This window comes from Coturnix japonica, chromosome 5 (genome assembly GCF_001577835.2).
Source record: "Coturnix japonica isolate 7356 chromosome 5, Coturnix japonica 2.1, whole genome shotgun sequence".
NCBI lineage: Eukaryota > Metazoa > Chordata > Aves > Galliformes > Phasianidae > Coturnix > Coturnix japonica.
In genome coordinates, this window is record NC_029520.1 from 40,283,262 (window position 1) to 40,303,669 (window position 20,408).

Consider the following 20,408-nt stretch of genomic DNA (forward strand, 5'->3'; position numbering starts at 1 on the left):
TTGTTGTTTATTTTTTTTCTTACTGATTTCTTCTTTGTGTAATTAACTGAGTACAATGTTGATAAACTATTTTTATAGTTTATCAAGAGTGTACAAGAAATTAATGCTACTTCTGTAATTTCATAATACAAATGGCTGTCAGTCTTGAAGAGGGCCACCTCCCTCAGTCTCATTGTCAGAGTACGATAGATTTCTTTTACATCTGGCATTAATTTTGATCAAAGTGCTGTCTAGGATGCCTGGAGTTGGAAGCTATTTTCAAAGAGGGAGGGCAGTCCTACAGAAGTTTGGATTTACTGTGAAATGTGGAGAAACAAACATTCAACTACAACGTTTTTCAGTCTGTCTCTTGGATTGGTTTTAAATCCCTGACCCCATCTCCAGTGATTGAATGTGGTAAGAAGTAGTTAACAATTTCTGCCTGAATCTCTCCATATTAATTTTTTTTTTTTTCTGGCCTTTGTCCAGAGCATGCAATTTCTAGTAGTTATATATTCAGATACCAAAAAGTCTTCTCTGTTCATAGAACAAGAACAAAACTTTAATGGAAGTTGGTAACTAAAGACAGAAAGGGCACATGGGGTTTTATAGCAGAATTCTCACTGAAAGTGATTAAAGTTTCCATTCTACCCCGTGAGAGTATCCGGGGTTATTCTTGAGGCAGGTACTCAAATGACGTCACAGTTAATGTTTAGCATCATTTTTTTCATAGGCCAAATCCTTTCACACCCTTTTTAAACAAAACGTTGGCACTGGACCACACGATACTGTAAAAGAAATCAAGATTATATGCCATTGACACAATGTCACATTGCCAACAGGAAGCTCAATAAGAGAAAAAAAAGAAGTTTAATTGTGTTAATTGAGTATAATAAAATCAAAAAATCAACATGAGACATGGTAAGCCCAGTCCTGTTATACATGGGCTTGTTTGGGAATCAGCAAAGAGGTGCCCATGTGTCAGCCTGACAAACAGGAGTGGTAACAGATGGGCTTTGAAATTCAAAACACAATCAGTTACATCTGAAAATACGGACTATCCTGTAAATGTGAGTTGGCTGGGATTGATCTGTAAGCAGATTAATTAATAACTCCAGTTCCCAACTGGACGTTTCAGTAATTTTAGAGAAGATCTAGCAAAATCTGTGCTATTAAACTTTACTTCGTGACTGTGTCTCATTCATGCAGAACTTTTTATTATTATTATTTATTTGAAGAGGTTACCTTTTGCAATTTAATCACATTCAAGTTGAAAGCAGCCACCAGTTCACTAATTTAAAGCATCTACAGCTTAATACAAAAAGAATTCCTTTTGTTGTTGCTGGTGTTTTGTTCTCTATTATTAGTGTAGCTCTTCACTGTGACTAAATCCATGCAGCCTCTCTGGGCAGAAGTATCAGAATCCTGCTGTTAAGTCAGAAAGAAAACGATGCTACTATGGGATGAAACTTAAAAGGAAAATAAAATAACTAAAAGCATTTCCACAGATTTTGGTACCATCCTGCTTGTTTCCAGGAGAGAGAATGGAATGAAGTCTATCCTGTTTGTATACCACCGTGATATTTAGTGGAAGGATCTTTATCCTATTGCATTAAATGTCACCGTGATCAGCTAAGTGGATGAAGAAAGGCATGAACAGTGAAAATCACTGAGGGAACCTCCAAAATGGGATCAAAACAGCACTTAATAAACCTTTTCACTTACTAATCTTACGGTACTTTGTAAGCCTGTATTTCTGGCTGCTTAGCACACCCCTTGAAATAAAGGGTGCCCAAGGGCATATGGTGACCTCACATATTCCATGGCTGAGGCCCATGACTGAGGAATTCAATGAGCCTTTGTTTTAGCTTCTTGCTCATGCTTGAGGTAGTGGAAAGTTTTTAGAAAGCAGTGCCTATGGAGTAGAACAGACAGTGAGAGTTAATGCATTGAATACAGAATGGAGATGCTGTGACTACTGAAGGCTGTGGTAGTATTAACATTGTATTTTGCAACATGAAGGTTTGATTCTGAGAAAAGGCAAACTTTCTTAAAATAATATAAAAGCCAAATGAAAAAGAGGCTGTGTTTCACTGAGAACTTTTCATGTGTCATTTTCTGACTGCTTTGAATTCTTTTTTTCTGTAGGCCAGCAAACTAAGTATGTTAAGAAAACCACCTTTTCACTCGTCTTCAGCAACAGACAAACTTTAAGGCTCATAAGGTTCCATCTGAGCACATTCTTGCTTTGATATGTTATGGAGATGTTGAAGAAACAGATGCAGCATTTCCCAGGTGAAGCTTCTTTGTCAGCTGGGTTCAGGTGAGTGAGTAAGCAGCTCATCCCTAGTAGACACAGAGAACAATACTTCCCTGTCTTTTTTCAACACTTTGACAAACTAGAATTTTATTTCTGTGCCTTCTCTTTGCCAGATTAAACAGCTCAGGACTTTCAGTTCTTACGGGTCAGGTTTTGTTGTTCATAACATTGTTTCTTCCTCTGTGCTTTGTCTTGAAAGATGATGACCACAGCTGGACATCATCCTCCAACCGAGGCTTTCCCAGCACCAAGTGCAGCTATTTGTACTTGTGCCTTCTGCACAAAACCCTTAACTATTGTCTCAGTGTGGCATTTCCTTTTTCTGTAACAGTATTTTATTGTTAAATATCTTTGTTCCCAAGCACAAAATACCAGTTTTGCATTCAGTACGTGCAGTGTGTCAATTTCTACCGTCATTATGAACGTTTGAGATTATTGTACTATAGTTTTACCTTTACTACCTCCTTCCCGTACATTCGAACAGCATACTGATTTATTACCGACATCGGGATACATGCTATTACTTATAAAGTAAATATAATTTGAGAGGCCTGCAATCAGCTTGGATAAACAGCAATTAAGCAATTTATTTCAACACCCCAGAATATTGTTTCTGACACAACTATGCACTCAAAAATCAAAAGAAAAAAAATAAATAAATACCTGAATTTTATCATTCTCTTGTGATTGGGATAGTGGTACCAAGACCTACTTTCTTTCAGTCTGGTAATTAGAATGCTCTGTGGTGTGGCAGTAGCTGACATTACAAACATAATACTATTTTATTTCTACTATTCTATTTCATACTATTTCTGTAATATAGCTTCATAGCCAACGTAAATTAATCTTCACTAAATAGAAGGTAGATGCCCATTAGAAGGCAGTCAAAGCTGCAAGCCCCAGACTGCCAGGAGTGCTCTCAGGAGGCTGCAGGCTTCCAGGATTTCCAGACTCCTGGTTCCCCAGGCATGATGTGAAATGGCTGCAACCTGTATATGTTGCAGATTCAGAGCCTTTCAGATTGTGGGTAGATAAATAGTTTTTAATGTTTCAAATTTTCAGAATTCCAGTCTTGGAAATAACATGTGCTGCACAGCTGTTCTTGGCTGTGTACTCGTAGTACCTGCAAGGCCATGAGTTGAGAACTCTTTACATCTCAGCAGGTTGCTGGATTGAGGGTTCAACAGATGATTTTCCAAGCATGCACTGTTGGCGCTCCTGTAAAATACTGAGGATCATAGGAACTAGAGATCTGAAACACAAAAGCAGTTTATCAGATTATTTGCAAACATACTATGAAATATTATATATTGTGATCAAGTCCCATGTCCTGCAACAGACCTAGCAAGCAAAGTCCTATGATTTGACACAAAATTCATGCAACATGGGTAGCAGACATTCACCATCTGATACTTCACCACTTTGTCTCAAGACTGTTCCAAAAAGCCCACGGTTGAGGAGTTTTCCCACCTGTATGGCTAATTTCATTCTTGTTTTTTCACTGTTTAATTTAACAGTGGAGAGAAGACACCCTTGGATATAAAGCATTGCATTGTTTCGCAAAGATTGTTGAACGACCTCAAGCACTACTTTCGGGGATATACAAGGGTTATATTTGAACTTGTTAGAACTACAACTTGGTAATCAGTTCTGCACGCTTCAGGCCCTACCCTTCCTATAAATGTTTTTCACCTTTGATTCTGATAACCCATATAAATTTAATTTGCCATACCGTAGATAAACAGGCACTGAAATACTGAATTGAATCAAAAATTTACATTTTAGATAAAATTTGGTTAACAGAAAAGTTATTAAACATCCTCCACAGTTAAACAGTTACTGAACAAATACTGCATGAAGGAAATTCAATCTCACTCGAAGTAAATATGGGCAATCTATTTACCCTTATCTAATAAATATAGACATTGCCCACAGTCAGAAATAAGTCAGAAATGCAGGAGCTCAAATGAAAAAAAAACAAATGTTGGGGAAAAATCATTGCCGTTTTATACATCTGGAGGCATTTAATAACATAGATGAGGTTGTATAAGCAACTCAGTACCTTAACTTTTCCTGTTAGAGTAGAGATAGCTTCCTACTTGCATCTTGCATTGAAATATGAAAGCAGTGGAGCACTGACAGAGGACAGTGACAGTGAATATACTTTACCTCTGCCTCACCCTTCACTGTCGCATGGAGAATTGCTATCTAGCAAGACAGATGCTAACTGATATGACTTATTAGCTGATCATGAAGTCATATTTTCACAAGGAAGAACTGAAATGGAGAAAGCACCTCATGGATCCATAGGACTGTGAAAGACTATGCAGAATAACTCTGCCATCAGTCCATTTCCCATTTTCCCATTTTCATACGAGCTGCTAAAAGTGTATTTCCAGCCATAAACACTTGTTTCTGAGACCCTGGTGCAACCTACGGAAGTTTTCCAAGGGATGAACAGCAACAGTCACAGTCTTCTTACTTTGGAGTAGAAAGCTGTAGTTTCTGTGGCTTGTGTGTCCAGACAGAGGTGAGCTGGCACAGTTCTACCAACACACAGCCCAGTTTGCATCTCAGCAGCTTTGGGCCTGTGCCAGGACCTTGGACTCATGGCTTGCTCTGCCAGAATTCCAGCTGCAGTTGGCATGGTTGTTACTCTCGTTGCTTTCGGGGACCAAGCTAATGCTTTGATCTCTTTATATGGATGGACATTTGCAAACAGATTTGACAAATGTTTCTAAAACACAGGAGAAAGTTGTCGTTCTGATGATCTTCCAGTGGCTGATGAAAGGAAGTAAAACAGCTGGATGTGTTTGACTATGCTTTGTCTCTTAGGCAACTAAAAGGGGTGCAGGCAGGGAAAGGGAATGAAGTGCTGATGAAATAAAGTAGCTGAGAACAAGTGAATGCCATAAATACCCCTCAGCTGGACAAGAATAGCAGTACCTGCTGTCTTTTGGAAAAAGAGTATTTACACATGTATTTTTTTTTCCACTCTTAAGGCAAGGAGCAGTGTTGCTTGATAGAGAATATGGAATCCATACTGATGTCAGATTTGGTCCTCTGTGAACTTTGGCGTTAGCGTGCAGACTTAGTACCAGAAATCCTTTTGTGATATACCTCTGAATCCATCACACTTAAAGCTATAATTTATACACACAGTACAGTTTGTCCACAATAAAATATGGTAGTAAGCATGGTTGCATTTGGTCTACAAAACGTCTAGCATGGAGAGACAGCCAAGTCTCACAACTTATAGCAAAGAACTGGAGCCTCAGAGAACCTCTTCTGTTCCCAGATCTGCTTTACCTTAGCACAGGAGCTTCAGTGAAGTGTCCTAGTATCTAGGGCTCTATTTCCTAGCTTTTGAAATTCCTCACTTCTCCTTCTTGGACATTCTGACCCACTCCTTTCCACACAGGTCTTGAAAGACACTTGTGTTAGAGACAAACTCAGATTTGACCATCAGCTTCATCCAAAATTCCAGGGCTTACTTGTCCTGTTCTTAAAACAAAACAACAACCCTAAACCAAAAAAAAAAAAAAATCCTAAACTTTTGATATTCAAGTAATTTAAGTTTCAAGAGGAACTGACACCATCGAATCACCCAGTTTGTGCAGTAAATGTAGATCCACAAACTCACATTCTCAATATGACGTGCTTCAAAAGCATGTCAAGCTACCTGGTGGAAAATCCCAACCCCTCCTGCCAGGGCTCATCACTCTGGGTATCAGTGCTCTGCTGGTGGAACATTGGGTTTCCAGCCTCAGTGCTGTGCTAAATGTAGAAAGGCTAGGGTGTTAAAAAAAAAAAAAAAAAAAGGCATTATCAGTGCCTCAGAGCTTTAATGGATTCCTAATTATTTACATATGCTGATGAACAGAGGAGGATCTGATGTCTGCTACTACTGGTTGTTTTATTACCTAAAAATGAAGCTTTAAGAGCATTTCTTCATACTAAATTTCTGCTTCTCCTTTTATTAAATGGTGATTTCAAGGTAAATTAAAATTGTCTTCAGCCAGGAGATGATTAAAACAGCACTACTGTGGAAATGTAGCAAGTGATCAGCTTGAGAGCATACTGCTCCAAAATACTTTAAAAAGCTCATTTAAAGAGCTCATTTTTCATTAGAAATCAGAGAATCTGTCTGGGAGACTGACTTTGTTAGTTCCTGAATTGCAGGAAGAAGATTCACTATCTTCTACTCTATTTGATGCTGAAGTCAATTAGCCATGAGGAACTATCTATTGGCAATCAGGCTTAATTAGGTTGGGAGCTCAAAGGTCAATGAGCTCATCAGAATGAAGCTTTATTTAACTACATAGAAGATGAATTCAGTCTCATACCAGGGAAGTACTGACAGAACATAAGCAAATATCTACATGCGTAATCAACTATGTAAGTCACGTCAAATGAAAGCTTTGTCAATAGTTACAGGCACGTTACATTGTTTTTCAAAACAAAACTGCTTTTATTCCACCTCCTTCACTACCTCCCTTTAACAATCACTTAGCCAACCTGTCTTGCTTCACTAAGAGCAACAGATAAGCACAAAAAATATTTGAAAACTAATAGGTGCTAATGCAGGGGTGACCCAGCCCTGCTTTGGGCGTAACGTGCCATTTTCTTCTTTTGCTCTGTATCACAAACAAAGAGCACTTTCTTCTCTATGACAAGTGACAAAGGCTGGCTAGATTTAGAACTAATATTCCTTTAACTGTTATTTTTCAATGGCTCCTAAGCTAACTCAGTGTTCTGCTTCTTAGAAACATGTCAGCTATAGGAATTCCCTATCTAGCAACTTCATAGCTCCAGAGAGTTTCTCAAGGGAAAGGTATAAAGTCGAACATGACTGTGCCTCCTGTTGGCATTTGGCAGTCCAGTCCCCAGGTAACAGGTGTATCCCAGGTCATACACACAGGAGGAGGCACAGGCCTCTCTCCATCTGGAGCTACAGATGTCATCACACTTCCTCCTTGCATAACATCACAGATAAAGGCACTTGACCCACCTGATTGTCAGCTAAGGTCAGCTTGCTCCTCCTCTTCTTGCCATTCAAAATGATTTCCTAAGGTAAATTTTTGAGGAAGAAAAATTCTAGCAGAGACACAAGAGGTTACAGCTGATTTAACCCATTATTGTATTCAGTGGCGGTAGACCATACAGAACTCAGCGAGCTTCAAAAGAACCATACCATCCAAGCTGCAGCCAAATGTAGCTCAGGAATGCTGAGCATCAGACATGATCCAAGTCCAAGGATTGAAAGCCTTATGCTTTTAGCAAGTCCTTTAAACTTCAAAAGAAAGGAAGAAGTGCTGCCGGTCCCAGTACCAGCTAAAGAAGGGAAATATTACTGGATAATCAGAATGTTAGTTGCAGAAGTAGACATCATTTGAAAACCTATTTATGCATATAGAGCAAGAAGAGCATTGCACTGGCAAATAAAAGAAGTGGCACAGTTAGACCAATAGCAGAATAATCAGTATAGAGGATTTGTTTGAAAGCCACTGAAATCTATGGAAAGAATGGCATTACACATAAGAGATGCAAATCCATTCTCAGTGATGCTAAATTTCTAGAGAAACATCACAAACAGATTTTTTAGCTCTTTTTAAAATGTTAAAAAATTTAAGCTGTCTGTGACCTTTTGGAAGATAAATCATACCATCACAATGCTGAAATAACCAAAATCAACCTTGAAGACCAGTTGCTTCTGCTGAATGCAATGGGATTTCTGCCATAGACTGTGAGAGACCATGGATTCTCCCTCAGCATAAGCTGGACTGAAGAATATAAATCTGCTGGAGCAATGTTTGTGGAACATGGTGCTGATTTTAGTGATGGTTTTTTCCATACACCAAGCATGAGATCATGTACAGGGCTCTGTTTACATGGTGATGTAATTTTACAGCAGAAGCTGGAAAAACAAGGAGGGTATATCATGTCCAACGTGATTTATGCCAAACTTTCCACAACTATGCAGCCTCCCTCCCATGTCATACATATTTTGGCAGGACGAAATTAAGGAATGGAACAGCCCTGCCCCCAGTTTCTAGACAACCTTATGCTTTGGCTGCAAAAGTAACTCATAACTCAAAAGCAGTCTCCATTGGGCAGACAGTCTTTAAGTCAAACAACACATGTGTTTAACTGAATGGCAAAATTGCCTTTTGTTTTATACAAATGTCCTCCCAACATAAGGATGATCCAGGGCTGTCTAATTGATTTAGCAGGATGGCACTATCTGCATTGTGATCACAAAAGATGCTCGAATACAGTTCATTTCCAACTAACGTCTTATGGCATTGTGGTTTACAAACTGTTACACCCACTCATCATTTGAGGTAGAATCTTGCATTTTTTTTCCTTAAAAGGAACGCCATGTCATGCCACTGAGATGTAAAGACTTGAAAAATAAATGTGTTGGTCTTGTTTGCATACAGAATGCTCTTGATTATAAACAAATAAACTTAAAACAGAATTGTTTAATTTACTCGTGCAATTATATACACACATTCTGAAAAATCTGATTAAGTTTAGTCTAAGGGTGGTTTCTAAGTGGACATAGATCTCTCTATGAATAACATATAACACAAGATCATAACTATTCAAACTAACGTACACTCATTTTGTGTGGATTTAAATAAAACCGATGCAGCTTCTGAACCTCTACTATTTTCTAGAAGCTAAGTGAGTCCCTAAATAGAAGCAACAGCAAATCTAACTATAAACCATGAGTACTTGATATCTACAAACTATGTGACAGCTTTCACAGTAGTATTTTTTCAATGTCAGTAATCCTGGATATAATCTATAATGAAAAGAGTAGCTGAACATGCATTCAAGGGACAATGTAGAGCTGTTGCTCCTAGAAGAGTGCTCTGAGACATCTATTTTCCTACTTTTGCATGTATCCTCGATTTCATAAGCATCTTTGCTAATTTATATTTTCAAGCAATGCTTTTCTCTCCAGGAAGACTTCGTACTAAATGTTTACTTTCTCCTAAATCTTCAACAGCAGCATTGGAACCATACCTGTAGAGAGGCAAGAGAAGAAAGATCCTTTTTCCTGAAGAAGGAGTTTCACACTAACTGAGTAACTTCAGGTCTGATGAGCAATGGAACGAACATTTTTCTTTTCCAAACTATTAGGAATTCATGGAATTACGACACAGATATACAGCAGTTCCCAACAACTGGGAATGAATGGACACAGGATGAAGCAGACCTGAGAGTACATTGTTCACAGTGCTATAGGACCTGTGTGCACCTTACAGAAGAAGCCATATATACCCATGAGGTGTTAGCTATCAACACCTACACATACACCACTACATCAAAAATTGTTCCATCCTCAGCATTTTCTGAGAGAAAAAAGGTAAGACTTGAACTTTGAATTTGTTACGCTGGTAAGCACTAGTATACACAAGTAAAAGAGAAAAAAAGATGGACCATTTTGTGTTTATAACTTCTATTATAAACACACAGATTAAATATTAACATAGAAAAAAATGAGACATTACTAGTTGGGCCTCCAAAAGCTCAGCATCCTAGCGCAGCCAACAAAGTCCATTTTACACAATATCCACCAAGCTGGCAATCACTGCAGAGCCACTTCTGTGGTAACTGAAACCTCCAAAACATTGGAATAATCCCTGTCCTCTCTTTCAAACAGAACAGCATTTTGCATAAGGAAACAGTTAGTTCTCACTTTTGTTTACTGCAATACAGCCACAATGAATAGAAAGATCTCTGTATTCAAGTAGAGACACTCCAAGAACATCAGCTTAGTCCAATTCCCTTTTTTATTTTACCCAGCAGGCCAGGCTCATCTCAAGTACTGCAACTGGATGGACACTGACATCTCCCTGCACATAACAGGGAAGTTGAAACTAGATGATCATCGTGGTCCTTTTTAACCCAGGCCATTCTATGATTCTATGATCTCACATCCAGTTCCACTGGGCCAACTGGGAGCTCTGCAAGGAGCAACTGTCAAAGCAAAAGCCAACGTCTATTCTCCAGATAACATGCAAAAATCATTTCAGTTCATATGTAAGAACGAGTCCAAAATAAGACCATGTATGACCCAGGGAAAACCCTTTTGTTGGCCCCTTTCAAAAATCATTAAAAAATAAATAAAAATCTAGATGGCTGAAATTTTAAAAGCTCTAATTAATAACTTTTTAAAAAAAAAAAAAAAAGAAAGAAACTGAAGAGATTCCATTTCTTTTCTTGGCCTTTATTTTGAAGTTGGAAAGGCCAAAATAAAGAAGCTTTGAGCGCTCTGCTTAAAAACAACATGCCTTCCTGTTTCAGTGCTTTCTCTGCCCCCCACTGTTCCTTTGCCTTCAAGCAGTGAGTGCTCTCACCACCACTCCAGTTCTTGTGTCAGATGTTTGAATGGGTTCCAAGTTATAAAAAAGATACTGTTATTCAGTGTCTACACAAACACATATTTGAGCAGCTCAGACAGCCAGCATTAGATGTGTGATGGATTTAATGGAATATGTTTTTGATCAATCCAGTAGTTAATGTAGTGCAAAGGCGTCTTTGCTTTTAGATGCACATATTATCTATTACATAATCAGTATTTTTTCCCCCCTTAAAAATCACTATGAATAGACTCCTGAAAATACGAGGTCTAGTAGAATAATAATATTAGGATTTTGTGGGAAAAATATCATTTGCAATAAAAATATGTTAATCTCTTCTTGTTTGAAAAAATAAGAAATATATACTTCATCAGTAAATATTTGCTTACTCCTTAAAAGCATTAGTCTGGCTTTTAGTAAAGTAAGCAAATGGTCAAACAATGTTGATTAGATAGGAAGTCATTTACATGTAAGAATTATGCATAATAAACTTATATATATATATATATATATATATATTAAAAAAAACAGGATTTGATCCTAAGCAAAGCTGATACCTGTGTAACAGTATTCTCCTTATTCCTTCCAGCAGCCACAAAACAGTGAGGCTGGAGGGTCCCACTTGAGAATATTACAAATAGTCAAAGACACTTTTATCTTTCAGTTCCTCTGTTTAGAACACAGGGAGAAGGATGGGTGAAAACCAAAGATAGTAGTATGTCGGTGCTCTTCACCAGAGGCAGAGATTAGAAAAGCCTTTGGGTGCTGCATCACTGTACAGTTCCCTTTAGGCCTCCTCCTACAGCTTTCCCACCTGCTGAGGCACACATTACTCTAGCTGAATTTGTCAATACAGGTGTGGCATAAGGCTCAAAGGTACCTAGGATCAAGCCGCCGACCAGACTGGTTCCCCATGGGCTGTGAAGACTGCCAAAATCATGACTGCAGATGCAAAGATGAAGTCTGTAACTAGTGCAAATGACATTGATTCACACACTTTCTCTCCAGTCCTGGATTTCTATACTCTTACAGAGCCTGAAAGGGGAAAAAGAGGTGGACTTTTTAAAACCAAACAAGTGCTCTTCCCATTTCCTGAGTCTTCCTCTTAACAGTATTTAGGCAGTAACTCTCTTCAGGAAATCGAGTTTTTCCAGTTAACATGGAGGCATGATAGAGTAGATTCCTTTTGAACAGTTTGTGTAGACAATATTTTTCTTTTTATTTCTATTATTTTAAACAGCACAAGAATATCTTAGTGAAAAAAAGAGTCCTCATTTTCATATCCAGTCTTCAAGATGGACCAAGGCTGTACCACTTAATAACAACTTTTTCAGGGTTAGCAATAGTATCTTCCCACTGCTCTATTGCTTCACTGTTATTGCTGTCAGAACTTATCCAGACCTGCAAGGAGAAAAAAGAAACAAAATGAAGTTTACCTGATGTAACACAGAAGTCCAGCCTATGTTAGCTCCAAATAAAGTCCATCAAAGTACAGAATGAGATGTGACACATAGACTGCGACCAAAGCATTAGCAACAAATACAGTTCTGTTAGGACTAACATAACTTGGCTTCCAGCTGGGAACACAGGGAGTCTGGGTTTATATTTAGTCTCTAAACAAATAGGAGTTTAGAGAGCTCACTACACACTAATGTTTTGTTAGTTAACAAAATGTTTTAAGTCAAGCATTCTTTGCTTCATTCAAATTCATGTGCTGGGGTCAAGGGCCCATGAGGGCAGCAATGACTCTGGACCATGCAGTCAAACTCCAGTTGGCTGCAAGCCACCTGGCACCCAGATTTAGCCATCCAGCTTTTTCATAAGCATTTAAAATCACACACTCCAACAGACAGGGCCAAACCTGCATTCCACAGGGGTTACTAACGTGCCTGTAGCACACACAGTCACGCAGTAAGAGTCCATCTCTTCACAATATTAAACTAATGGATAGAAGCCATTAAACAAGGAAATGAAGTACAAGAAGGAAGTTTCCCCCTAAAAATTATCACCAGCTTCAACTGCCAAAAGAATGCTGACTATGTAAGTAGGTATCATCATTTATGGGACTCCATTTCCTCCACTCTTCCAAGAATGAGTCCTTTTAATACTTCTCAGAAACCTTCACCATGAAGTACATTTAGCACACACTGCTGAGGCATGATTCCCCAAGTGAGAATAATGTCTTCCAGAATACCACAGGCAGCGGATGTTTCATCCACAGAGATTCAGTATACATCTTGCTCATGATTAAAGACATGCACATAAATGCAACCTAATCAAAGTGTTGTCTGCTACAGAACAGCATCCAATTAATCATCATTCACTGAAGAAAGAAGTTAAATAGATCTAGCCATATTCATCTTTTTCCAGCTACCCAGCCAATTGTTCCAAGTACGCTTTTCCCTGAGCCGTATTTTATGTCTTCATGTGTTATGTGGCAACGTCTGCCTGAAACAACCTTTTCCAAATAACTGAAGAGCAGAAGTAGTTCATTTGCTCCCCATAAAAATAAGATCCATGATTACATGCAACTCATCAGATTGAGATGACCTCACATACAGCTGACTGCAAAATCATACCCAATTAGTTTTGCCCCAAGGTATTAAAACTAAGAAGAACAATTTCTTTTTTTTTTTTTCTTTCCCCATTCCAAATCTAATTCTACTAATAGGAAACACAGAAAGATGGAATACATGGGACATTATACTCAATAAAATTGAGGAAGATCACATAACTCTTGCTGGCACATTATTTCTACAGCAGGTCAGCATCTCCTAAATTGCATGCGCCCAACATGCACAAAGTACATTGCCAGAATGGGAAACTATCATTTTCTGTAGCCAAGGACAGAGTCATCCATCCTTCAGTTAAGCAAAAGACTTTACAGTTGGAATCTCAAAATCATTCCGCATTATTAATTTATGAATATATTAAAATTCTCTTAGTACATGTATGCAGATCAGGGAACACACTGAGCATCAAGAACATCTAAGAAGGAAAAGTAGAGAAAGAACAGGCAGGATGATGGTAAGATAGGGCAACTAGGATATGAAGACAGAGAATAAAAAGCAATCAGACTACCAAGTTTTATAAAGTATGGTGATTAAATAAATATGGTCACAGAAATGCTTTTGAATAGATACTACAGAGGTTCCAGCTCTTACAACAAAAAACCCATTCAGCTTAAAAATTGTCTTCTGTCTGTTCACAGTATAACTCGATCATACACATTCAGAATACTGTGCTGACTACGTCTGCCTTGCTCAGAAAGGAAATCTGCTGTTGTTGCTGTTGCTGTGTGTGTCCTTCTACACACACCTGTCTGTGAGCATACTGCTACACACCCTCTTTTTGTAGAGGACACTGTAGGTCATGGAGCTGCTGTGAATGCGGTGTTTGTTTTCTTTAGAAAGCCTAGAGGCAAGGACAATGTCATACATCTGTTCATAAGGAGAATTTTTTCATGTTATAACTTTCCACACAAAAAAGACTTAAGGACTTCCTTTGTGAAGGAAAATCAAATGCTAACTTCCATTCTGATGCTCATGAAGTTCAACAGCTCACTGCCATTTTTTCTTGGTTATATTGAGAAGATTATTAGAATTCAGTATTTCCCTATACACCATCTTACTTAAGGGTGTTATTATTTTATTCTTTTGTATGAGTTAAAAAACAACAACAAACAAACCCAAAAACTCAACCCTGCAACTGGATTTTAAGAATATCAAGAATATCATGTTAGTTAGCAGAAACCAACCTGTCCTAGGAAATGCTTTCTTCTCACTGAGCTTCTGCTGTAGAGTTTGATGAGAAAACTAATTCCTTGTTCAGCTTGGCTAACTGGAAAAATCATCATTTCTCTCCACTTCACTTGGCCATTAGTGGACTTCACAAGACGGGTCTTCTTCTTATAGATCAGCCCTTCTGTACTAAACATTCCAACTTTCACAAAGAAACCTTACAGAAAGTAAAAACAAAAACAAACAAACAAACCCAAACAAATAAAAAAGAGGGAAGAAAAAAGGCATAAGACACAAAGGGTTACTCACAAACACACCCAAAGAGGAACTGACATGTATGGTTCAACAATAATTTCTCAAAAGCCTGGCCAAACGAATTGGACGATAGCTTTCCTGAGTAGTCACACTAACTGAGCATGTTCACAAATGCTGAACTGATTCTATGTCAGGATTAATACTGGGATAAAATCTCCCAGAATACATAATGAGTAGCTTCAAACAAAACGAAATGTAATCAAATGAGACATCTATGGAAACAAGCCTTGGCAATGGAAACCTACTGTACAATATGATAGTTTGAGGTTTGTAAGGAATGCTATGAATTGCCAACCCATTTCACCAGCATTTTACCTACTACAAATGGTTTTAGACAGCTGATGTAACTTACTTAAAGACAGCGGTGTAGATGAAATTGGAAGATTTTGTGCTTCAAGAATCTGTAACTGAATCCTCCTGTTTATTGCTTGAAAACAAGTTCCTATTTGAAGTTCTGTGCGGCACACCTACAAGCAGAAGAATGTTGCCATAACATCTGGCTTAAGTTGCTTATAAACTCAGGAAATGCAGGAATTCTGTTATATGTTGGGCTCACTTGTTCCTATCTGGGATTTCCTGGACAGAAATATAAGTATGTGTTGTATATACAACCTGCAGATGCACAGTAAGTAAATGCATCTTGCACTTGTCACAGCTGCTGTACATGTGCTCCACTGACGCACTGCTTATGTGCAATGCACGTATGGCCCTAATGGGCTGCAGCCAAAGATACTGGAAAAATAATCGAGTCCTCAAGTTTCACCTGGGAAAGATTCCTCAGTGGTAAGAGTGGACACGTACAGGGAAAACCAGACATGCAGTAGCAGCTCTACTGAATCTGGGTGTGAAAGTGAGAGAATGGGCATGCTCTACTAATAGAAAATAACTGTGTAATTCTCCTTCCCCTCTTTTACATTTTGCAATCTGAAGATATAAACAACAATATACAAAGATATGGATTCATTTCACTTCAGTTCAGAGACCCAAATTCTCTTCAGAGCTCAGTCACACACATTCTGTGTAAACCTGAGAGGGAGCCACTAACTCATCTCTGTTGGGAACTAAGAGAAAACTGCTGCCTCGCAGGGCAATTATTGCAGCATCTGAAGAGCTCTCAGATACAATGGTGAGAAAAGCCAACATGGACAGATTCAGGAATCTATGCTAGGATGAAGTGGCATCTGAACCAGCTGTATCTTCTACTGTCTTTGTAGAAAGTTACTGCTTTTGAAGCAATGCTTGTTAAAAGTACAGACATAAAGTGTAACTTATGTTAGGAATCAAGAGTGTCGCTCATATTACTTCGACATATTTAGATAAAATTTGCTTTAGAATTGCCAATTCAAGTTTAATCTGTTAAAAATACAAATGTCTAGACACAATCTGTAGAAGAAACAAACAAAGCGGGAGTAGGGGGAAAGGCATCCCACTGTGAAAATGGCACTTGACAACCACCTGTTTCTTATTACTCTAATGGAAATGAACTGTCTGAATTATTACTTCACAGCATGTAATCTGAACATTAATAATATGTATGTATGTATGTGCAGTTTAAAGCCACTGAAGATCTTAGTATTTTCTTCCATAATAAAAGCAAATTCCAATTGCTGTGAGCTCTTGCTGTGAGTCCTAAAGATTTTCTAATGCTTTTATGGTAGGAAAAGGCCATTTACTTGGTGTCCTGGAAAGTCTTCCTGGAATGTCCCTCCCTCCAACCATAGGGCATGTTGTTGAAAAGCTAGTTCTAGATTTTTTTTCCTAGAAGCAGCTGTAGTTTATGACCATAGCAGGGATGAGTACAGTTCGGAACTGCCTTCTTTTTTCTTCATCTAATGTGCCCCATCCAAGAAAGCAGGAAAAAGAAACAACTACTTTGTTGTAAACAATGAACTACTACCAAATTCTTTTACTTCCATTTCCAACAGCATTGTCTAGATCATACAATAACATGTGTTTATGGTATCGGCACTTACAGGTGCTTTGGAAGGAGGAGATATATCCAGCCAATGATTTGACTCCTCTGAGCTGAGCTCACGCAATGACAAAGAGCATTCCCCAATTGTTCTTTTCCTAGGAGTCTGTGTCTGGATTTTAAATACCAGTCTGACAGCCTGAACACTCTGCAGCTTAATGGCAAATACAAAAGTTTCCATAAATTCAATATCCTAAAAAGAAAAACACAGGTAACATGATTTCAGTAAGAGTCTACATTCAGTCTTCAGTTAGATCCTGAACTTAGAAACAAAGGCTTCGGAGTCCTATGGCCACTGATTGTGGATACCATTTTAAGCTGTCATGAAGAGATGTACTATTACAGTGGGTAAGCTCATGTAGACTTTCCATCTCACTGTCACACCCCAGCAAGGGACAAGGCTCTGGAATCTTGTTCAGTACCAAAACAAGCTGACATCTCTTCTGCAGGTTTACAACAGCATGCACACATTGCCATAGAAAGTTGTCCTGAGGCCTTTCGTTTCAGTATCTCTGCTCATTTTACATTCTTTCATCTTTGACTTGTAATATGGATTGTATATATTGCTTCCCTGGAGGGTAAATGGGGAAGGAATTGGAAGAAGGCTTGTAAAGGGATTTTGAGAAGTTGGAAATGGGGGGTGGGGGGGGTTGGGAAATAAGAGAGAAAAAGGGAAAAAGTAACTAGAACTTAGACAATTACTATGGCAAATATGATACAGAACTGGGTGTTGGTCCATTATTTTTAGGGGGAAGAAGAAAAATTTCTAGATGGTTCTTCCTGCTTCTACTTACATTGCAGCCTTCCTTGGCAGAGGATTTGAACTGCACAGGCTTGGGCAGCGTGAGAATTCCCTTGACATAGATACGAGGATTTTCCCCACAGCCAGAAGGCCAGCTCAGCCCTTTGCACTAAAACATTGAAAACAGAGTCAGTGGAGATAATGCAAGCCACCAGCTTTCAGACAACTCAGAAACATAAGGTCTTCTACACTGCCCAAGAGTTAGACATAATTCCTGTAATACTGAATGCAAGTCAGAGCCAGGGTAATGACTGTGTCACTTCAGAACATTTAATAATTTGCTTCCACGGCACAGAGTAAAAGTGTTTCAGCAGATTTTAATTATTTCACTATGTGGAAGTTCAACAGCAGATAAATCATGAAATTCCTTACGTAATCTTGCAAATTTATCATTTGGTATAGTTACAAGGTTTCTGAGTAATAGAAGTTCCATTGCCTAAAAATTATTCACAATTCCTGGAAATGTATGAAGCAGCCAGATCCACAGCATCACATCACTTAACAAAAAACCCACGAGAACTGAGAATACATCCTCAAAGTTCTGCCCTGAAAGAACTATTAGATTTGGGCAGTTAAATGGTGCCTCTAAATTTGCTTCCAATTACTGTCTCCAAATTTCCACTGGAAAGTTTCTACAGCAGGACCAAGAGGGGTGACCTGCTCAGCTTCTTTATCCACATCCAACAGTTTCTCATCCCCAAACAGGAACATCTGACTGAACTGTGCTTATATTAATACTTGAAGGTATTATCATAGTTTTTCTCCTCAAAGTATTCCTTAATTCTCATTATTCTTGTTAAATCTGATTCTCTGGTACTTAAACAAAAAGCATAGTAGAATAGCCATTTGAGTAAATAATCATCTGGTTATTAATATTTGCTTATTTATATTTACTGACTTGTAAAACTGTGATCCAGATCTGCTCCACAGAAGGAACATAACACAACTTTACATTCAGTCTTCCAAAGTCTCGTTCATCACCTGATAATGTAATGGTATCTGTGGGGGGAAAAAAAGGCCAATCAGTGTTTCTAGAAGCAATGCAGTATGATAAAAATTCATTCCAAGAATAAAGGAACTTATTAGTAGGTGGACTGCTTATCTTTCCACATTTCTCAGAACAGATGCTTGAGATATCCTAACACAAAAACTTTAAGGATAAAATATCCATGAAGTCCTGTTTCTTGATCTGCATTTTAACTCTGCGGTTTACCAGTTATCTCTACTGAAGTCAATAACATGTATTGCGCTCAAATACCTTTCAGAAACAAAAAGAGCACATTCCTAAGACATCTAAAATACATTAAAAAGAAAAAAAAAATATTGATCATTTCCAGTGTTAAATTAATAAGCTGGCCTGCTATTTGCCTTAAAACCAACCAGCCTAAGAAATCTTTCACTGTTGCCTTTTCTCTGAGAGTCACTTAATACCCAGAGTTTCTTTGTTGTGTTGAGGAGACCGGATGAAATTCTGACTTGTACTAGGGAGCCTTTAATGGGGACTTGATTTTTAAGGTTTATTTTCCACTTCTTCAGCATTTCTCTTTAACTAAACATACAGGGTTTACATGCTGTTTTCTTGCATAATTCTTAATGTAACAGAGGTATTGGATTCCAAATACCTACCACAGAAAAACACTGATAAATGAAAAAAGAGTTGTGATCAAGGTGCCATTTTCTAATCTAAAAGAAAATCTGTAATTTCTTCTTTCATTGGGGTGGTAAATCCAGGGGTTAATTTTCCAAAAGCACAAAAACTTGCATTCTTGAAAGACCCATTTGGCTCAGACTCCTGACAGCGTGAAGGCACAAGGCCGAAACTCTTAATTTCAAATTGCAACGTATTCCCCATTGACTTGCCAATCAGATTTATCTTAAAAATAAGCAGATACATAAAATAAAAATCAACGTTAGAGACAGCTTGGTATTGCATGTGCAAAGGAGATAATGCATTAGAAGATAAACAAACAAAACATCACCCAGACTCCTGTTACTGCCGTGTGAGTCCTTTCTGGAGGAGGTGCTGCTAGGTACACTGGAGACTGAATCATATCTCTGCAGAGGGAAAAACAGCAAAACATGCCCCTTGTATGATCAACAGATGCAGAAAGTCATAGAAATTCTATCATCAGACAAGACATGATGAAAACAAAACAGGAAATTTTAAATCTTTAACCCGTTCCCTACTAATGGTCCAGCATGGAGTTACTGTCTTGATGCAAAGAACAAATACACGGACACATTAGACCAACAGATTTTTACAGTCACTGGTATGTATGCAAGTTCATGTCATGTAACAGATGATTATTTGGGAACAAGTAAATAAATAAACAAAATGTAGCATCATTTTTTGCATAAATGCAGACTTCTAATGTTTGTCTTTTTAAGTGATAGGGGGGAAAAAAAATCACGAGATGATAAACCACAGACTCTTATCCTATCCTAACTAGAAGCCTACTCAAGTTTCTCAGCAACTTTGTTGGACATGAATAGCAGTAATCAGAGGAGGCATCAGCATAATAAGCACTTGAAGTCAGCAAAGACATTGAACTTTTCCCTTTAGCCCTTCCAGTGTGCAGGACAATGCCCTTCAGTGTTTCCTCTGAAACAGTGTAACTGAAACATACTGTTTTCAGTACAATCAAAGTGACAGCTAAAGCATGAGAAATACTCACCTTCATGAATCGATGAGGTGGGCTTCTAAGATCAAACATTGAATGACTTAAATCAAGTGATCCAGGCAAAGCACTGGTTCTTAAATCACTAACTAAAAAGACAAAAAGAATAGTATGCACTGTGTCATTGCTAGAAAAAACATACTAAGAAGACTTTAAAATTTAAGAAGACTCATGGCAGAAATAAAACCTTACTAAATGATAACTAAGGGTTTTCCTTGCCTCCCATT

General features: G+C 38.2%; 1 protein-coding gene across 9 annotated transcripts in view; it reads right to left on the reverse strand.

Moving 5' to 3' along the window:
- Positions 1-830: 830 nt before the first annotated feature.
- TC2N (tandem C2 domains, nuclear) overlaps positions 831-20,408 on the reverse strand; it is a 47,650-nt gene continuing 28,072 nt past the window's right edge. For 8 of the 9 annotated variants that reach the window (XM_015865342.1, XM_015865341.2, XM_015865340.2 and 5 more), the window contains exons 5-12: positions 20,179-20,270; positions 19,483-19,558; positions 18,402-18,502; positions 17,496-17,612; positions 16,703-16,894; positions 15,082-15,196; positions 14,432-14,631; positions 10,782-12,075 (exon numbers count right to left, since the gene is read on the reverse strand). In XM_015865342.1, the coding sequence (XP_015720828.1) occupies positions 11,965-12,075; positions 14,432-14,631; positions 15,082-15,196; positions 16,703-16,894; positions 17,496-17,612; positions 18,402-18,502; positions 19,483-19,558; positions 20,179-20,270 (1,004 nt within the window). In that variant the 3' untranslated portion in view covers positions 10,782-11,964. Of the gene's footprint in view, positions 3,552-10,781; positions 12,076-14,431; positions 14,632-15,081; positions 15,197-16,702; positions 16,895-17,495; positions 17,613-18,401; positions 18,503-19,482; positions 19,559-20,178; positions 20,271-20,408 lie in introns of those variants that run through there. The other variant, XR_004307378.1, reaches the window with a different exon arrangement.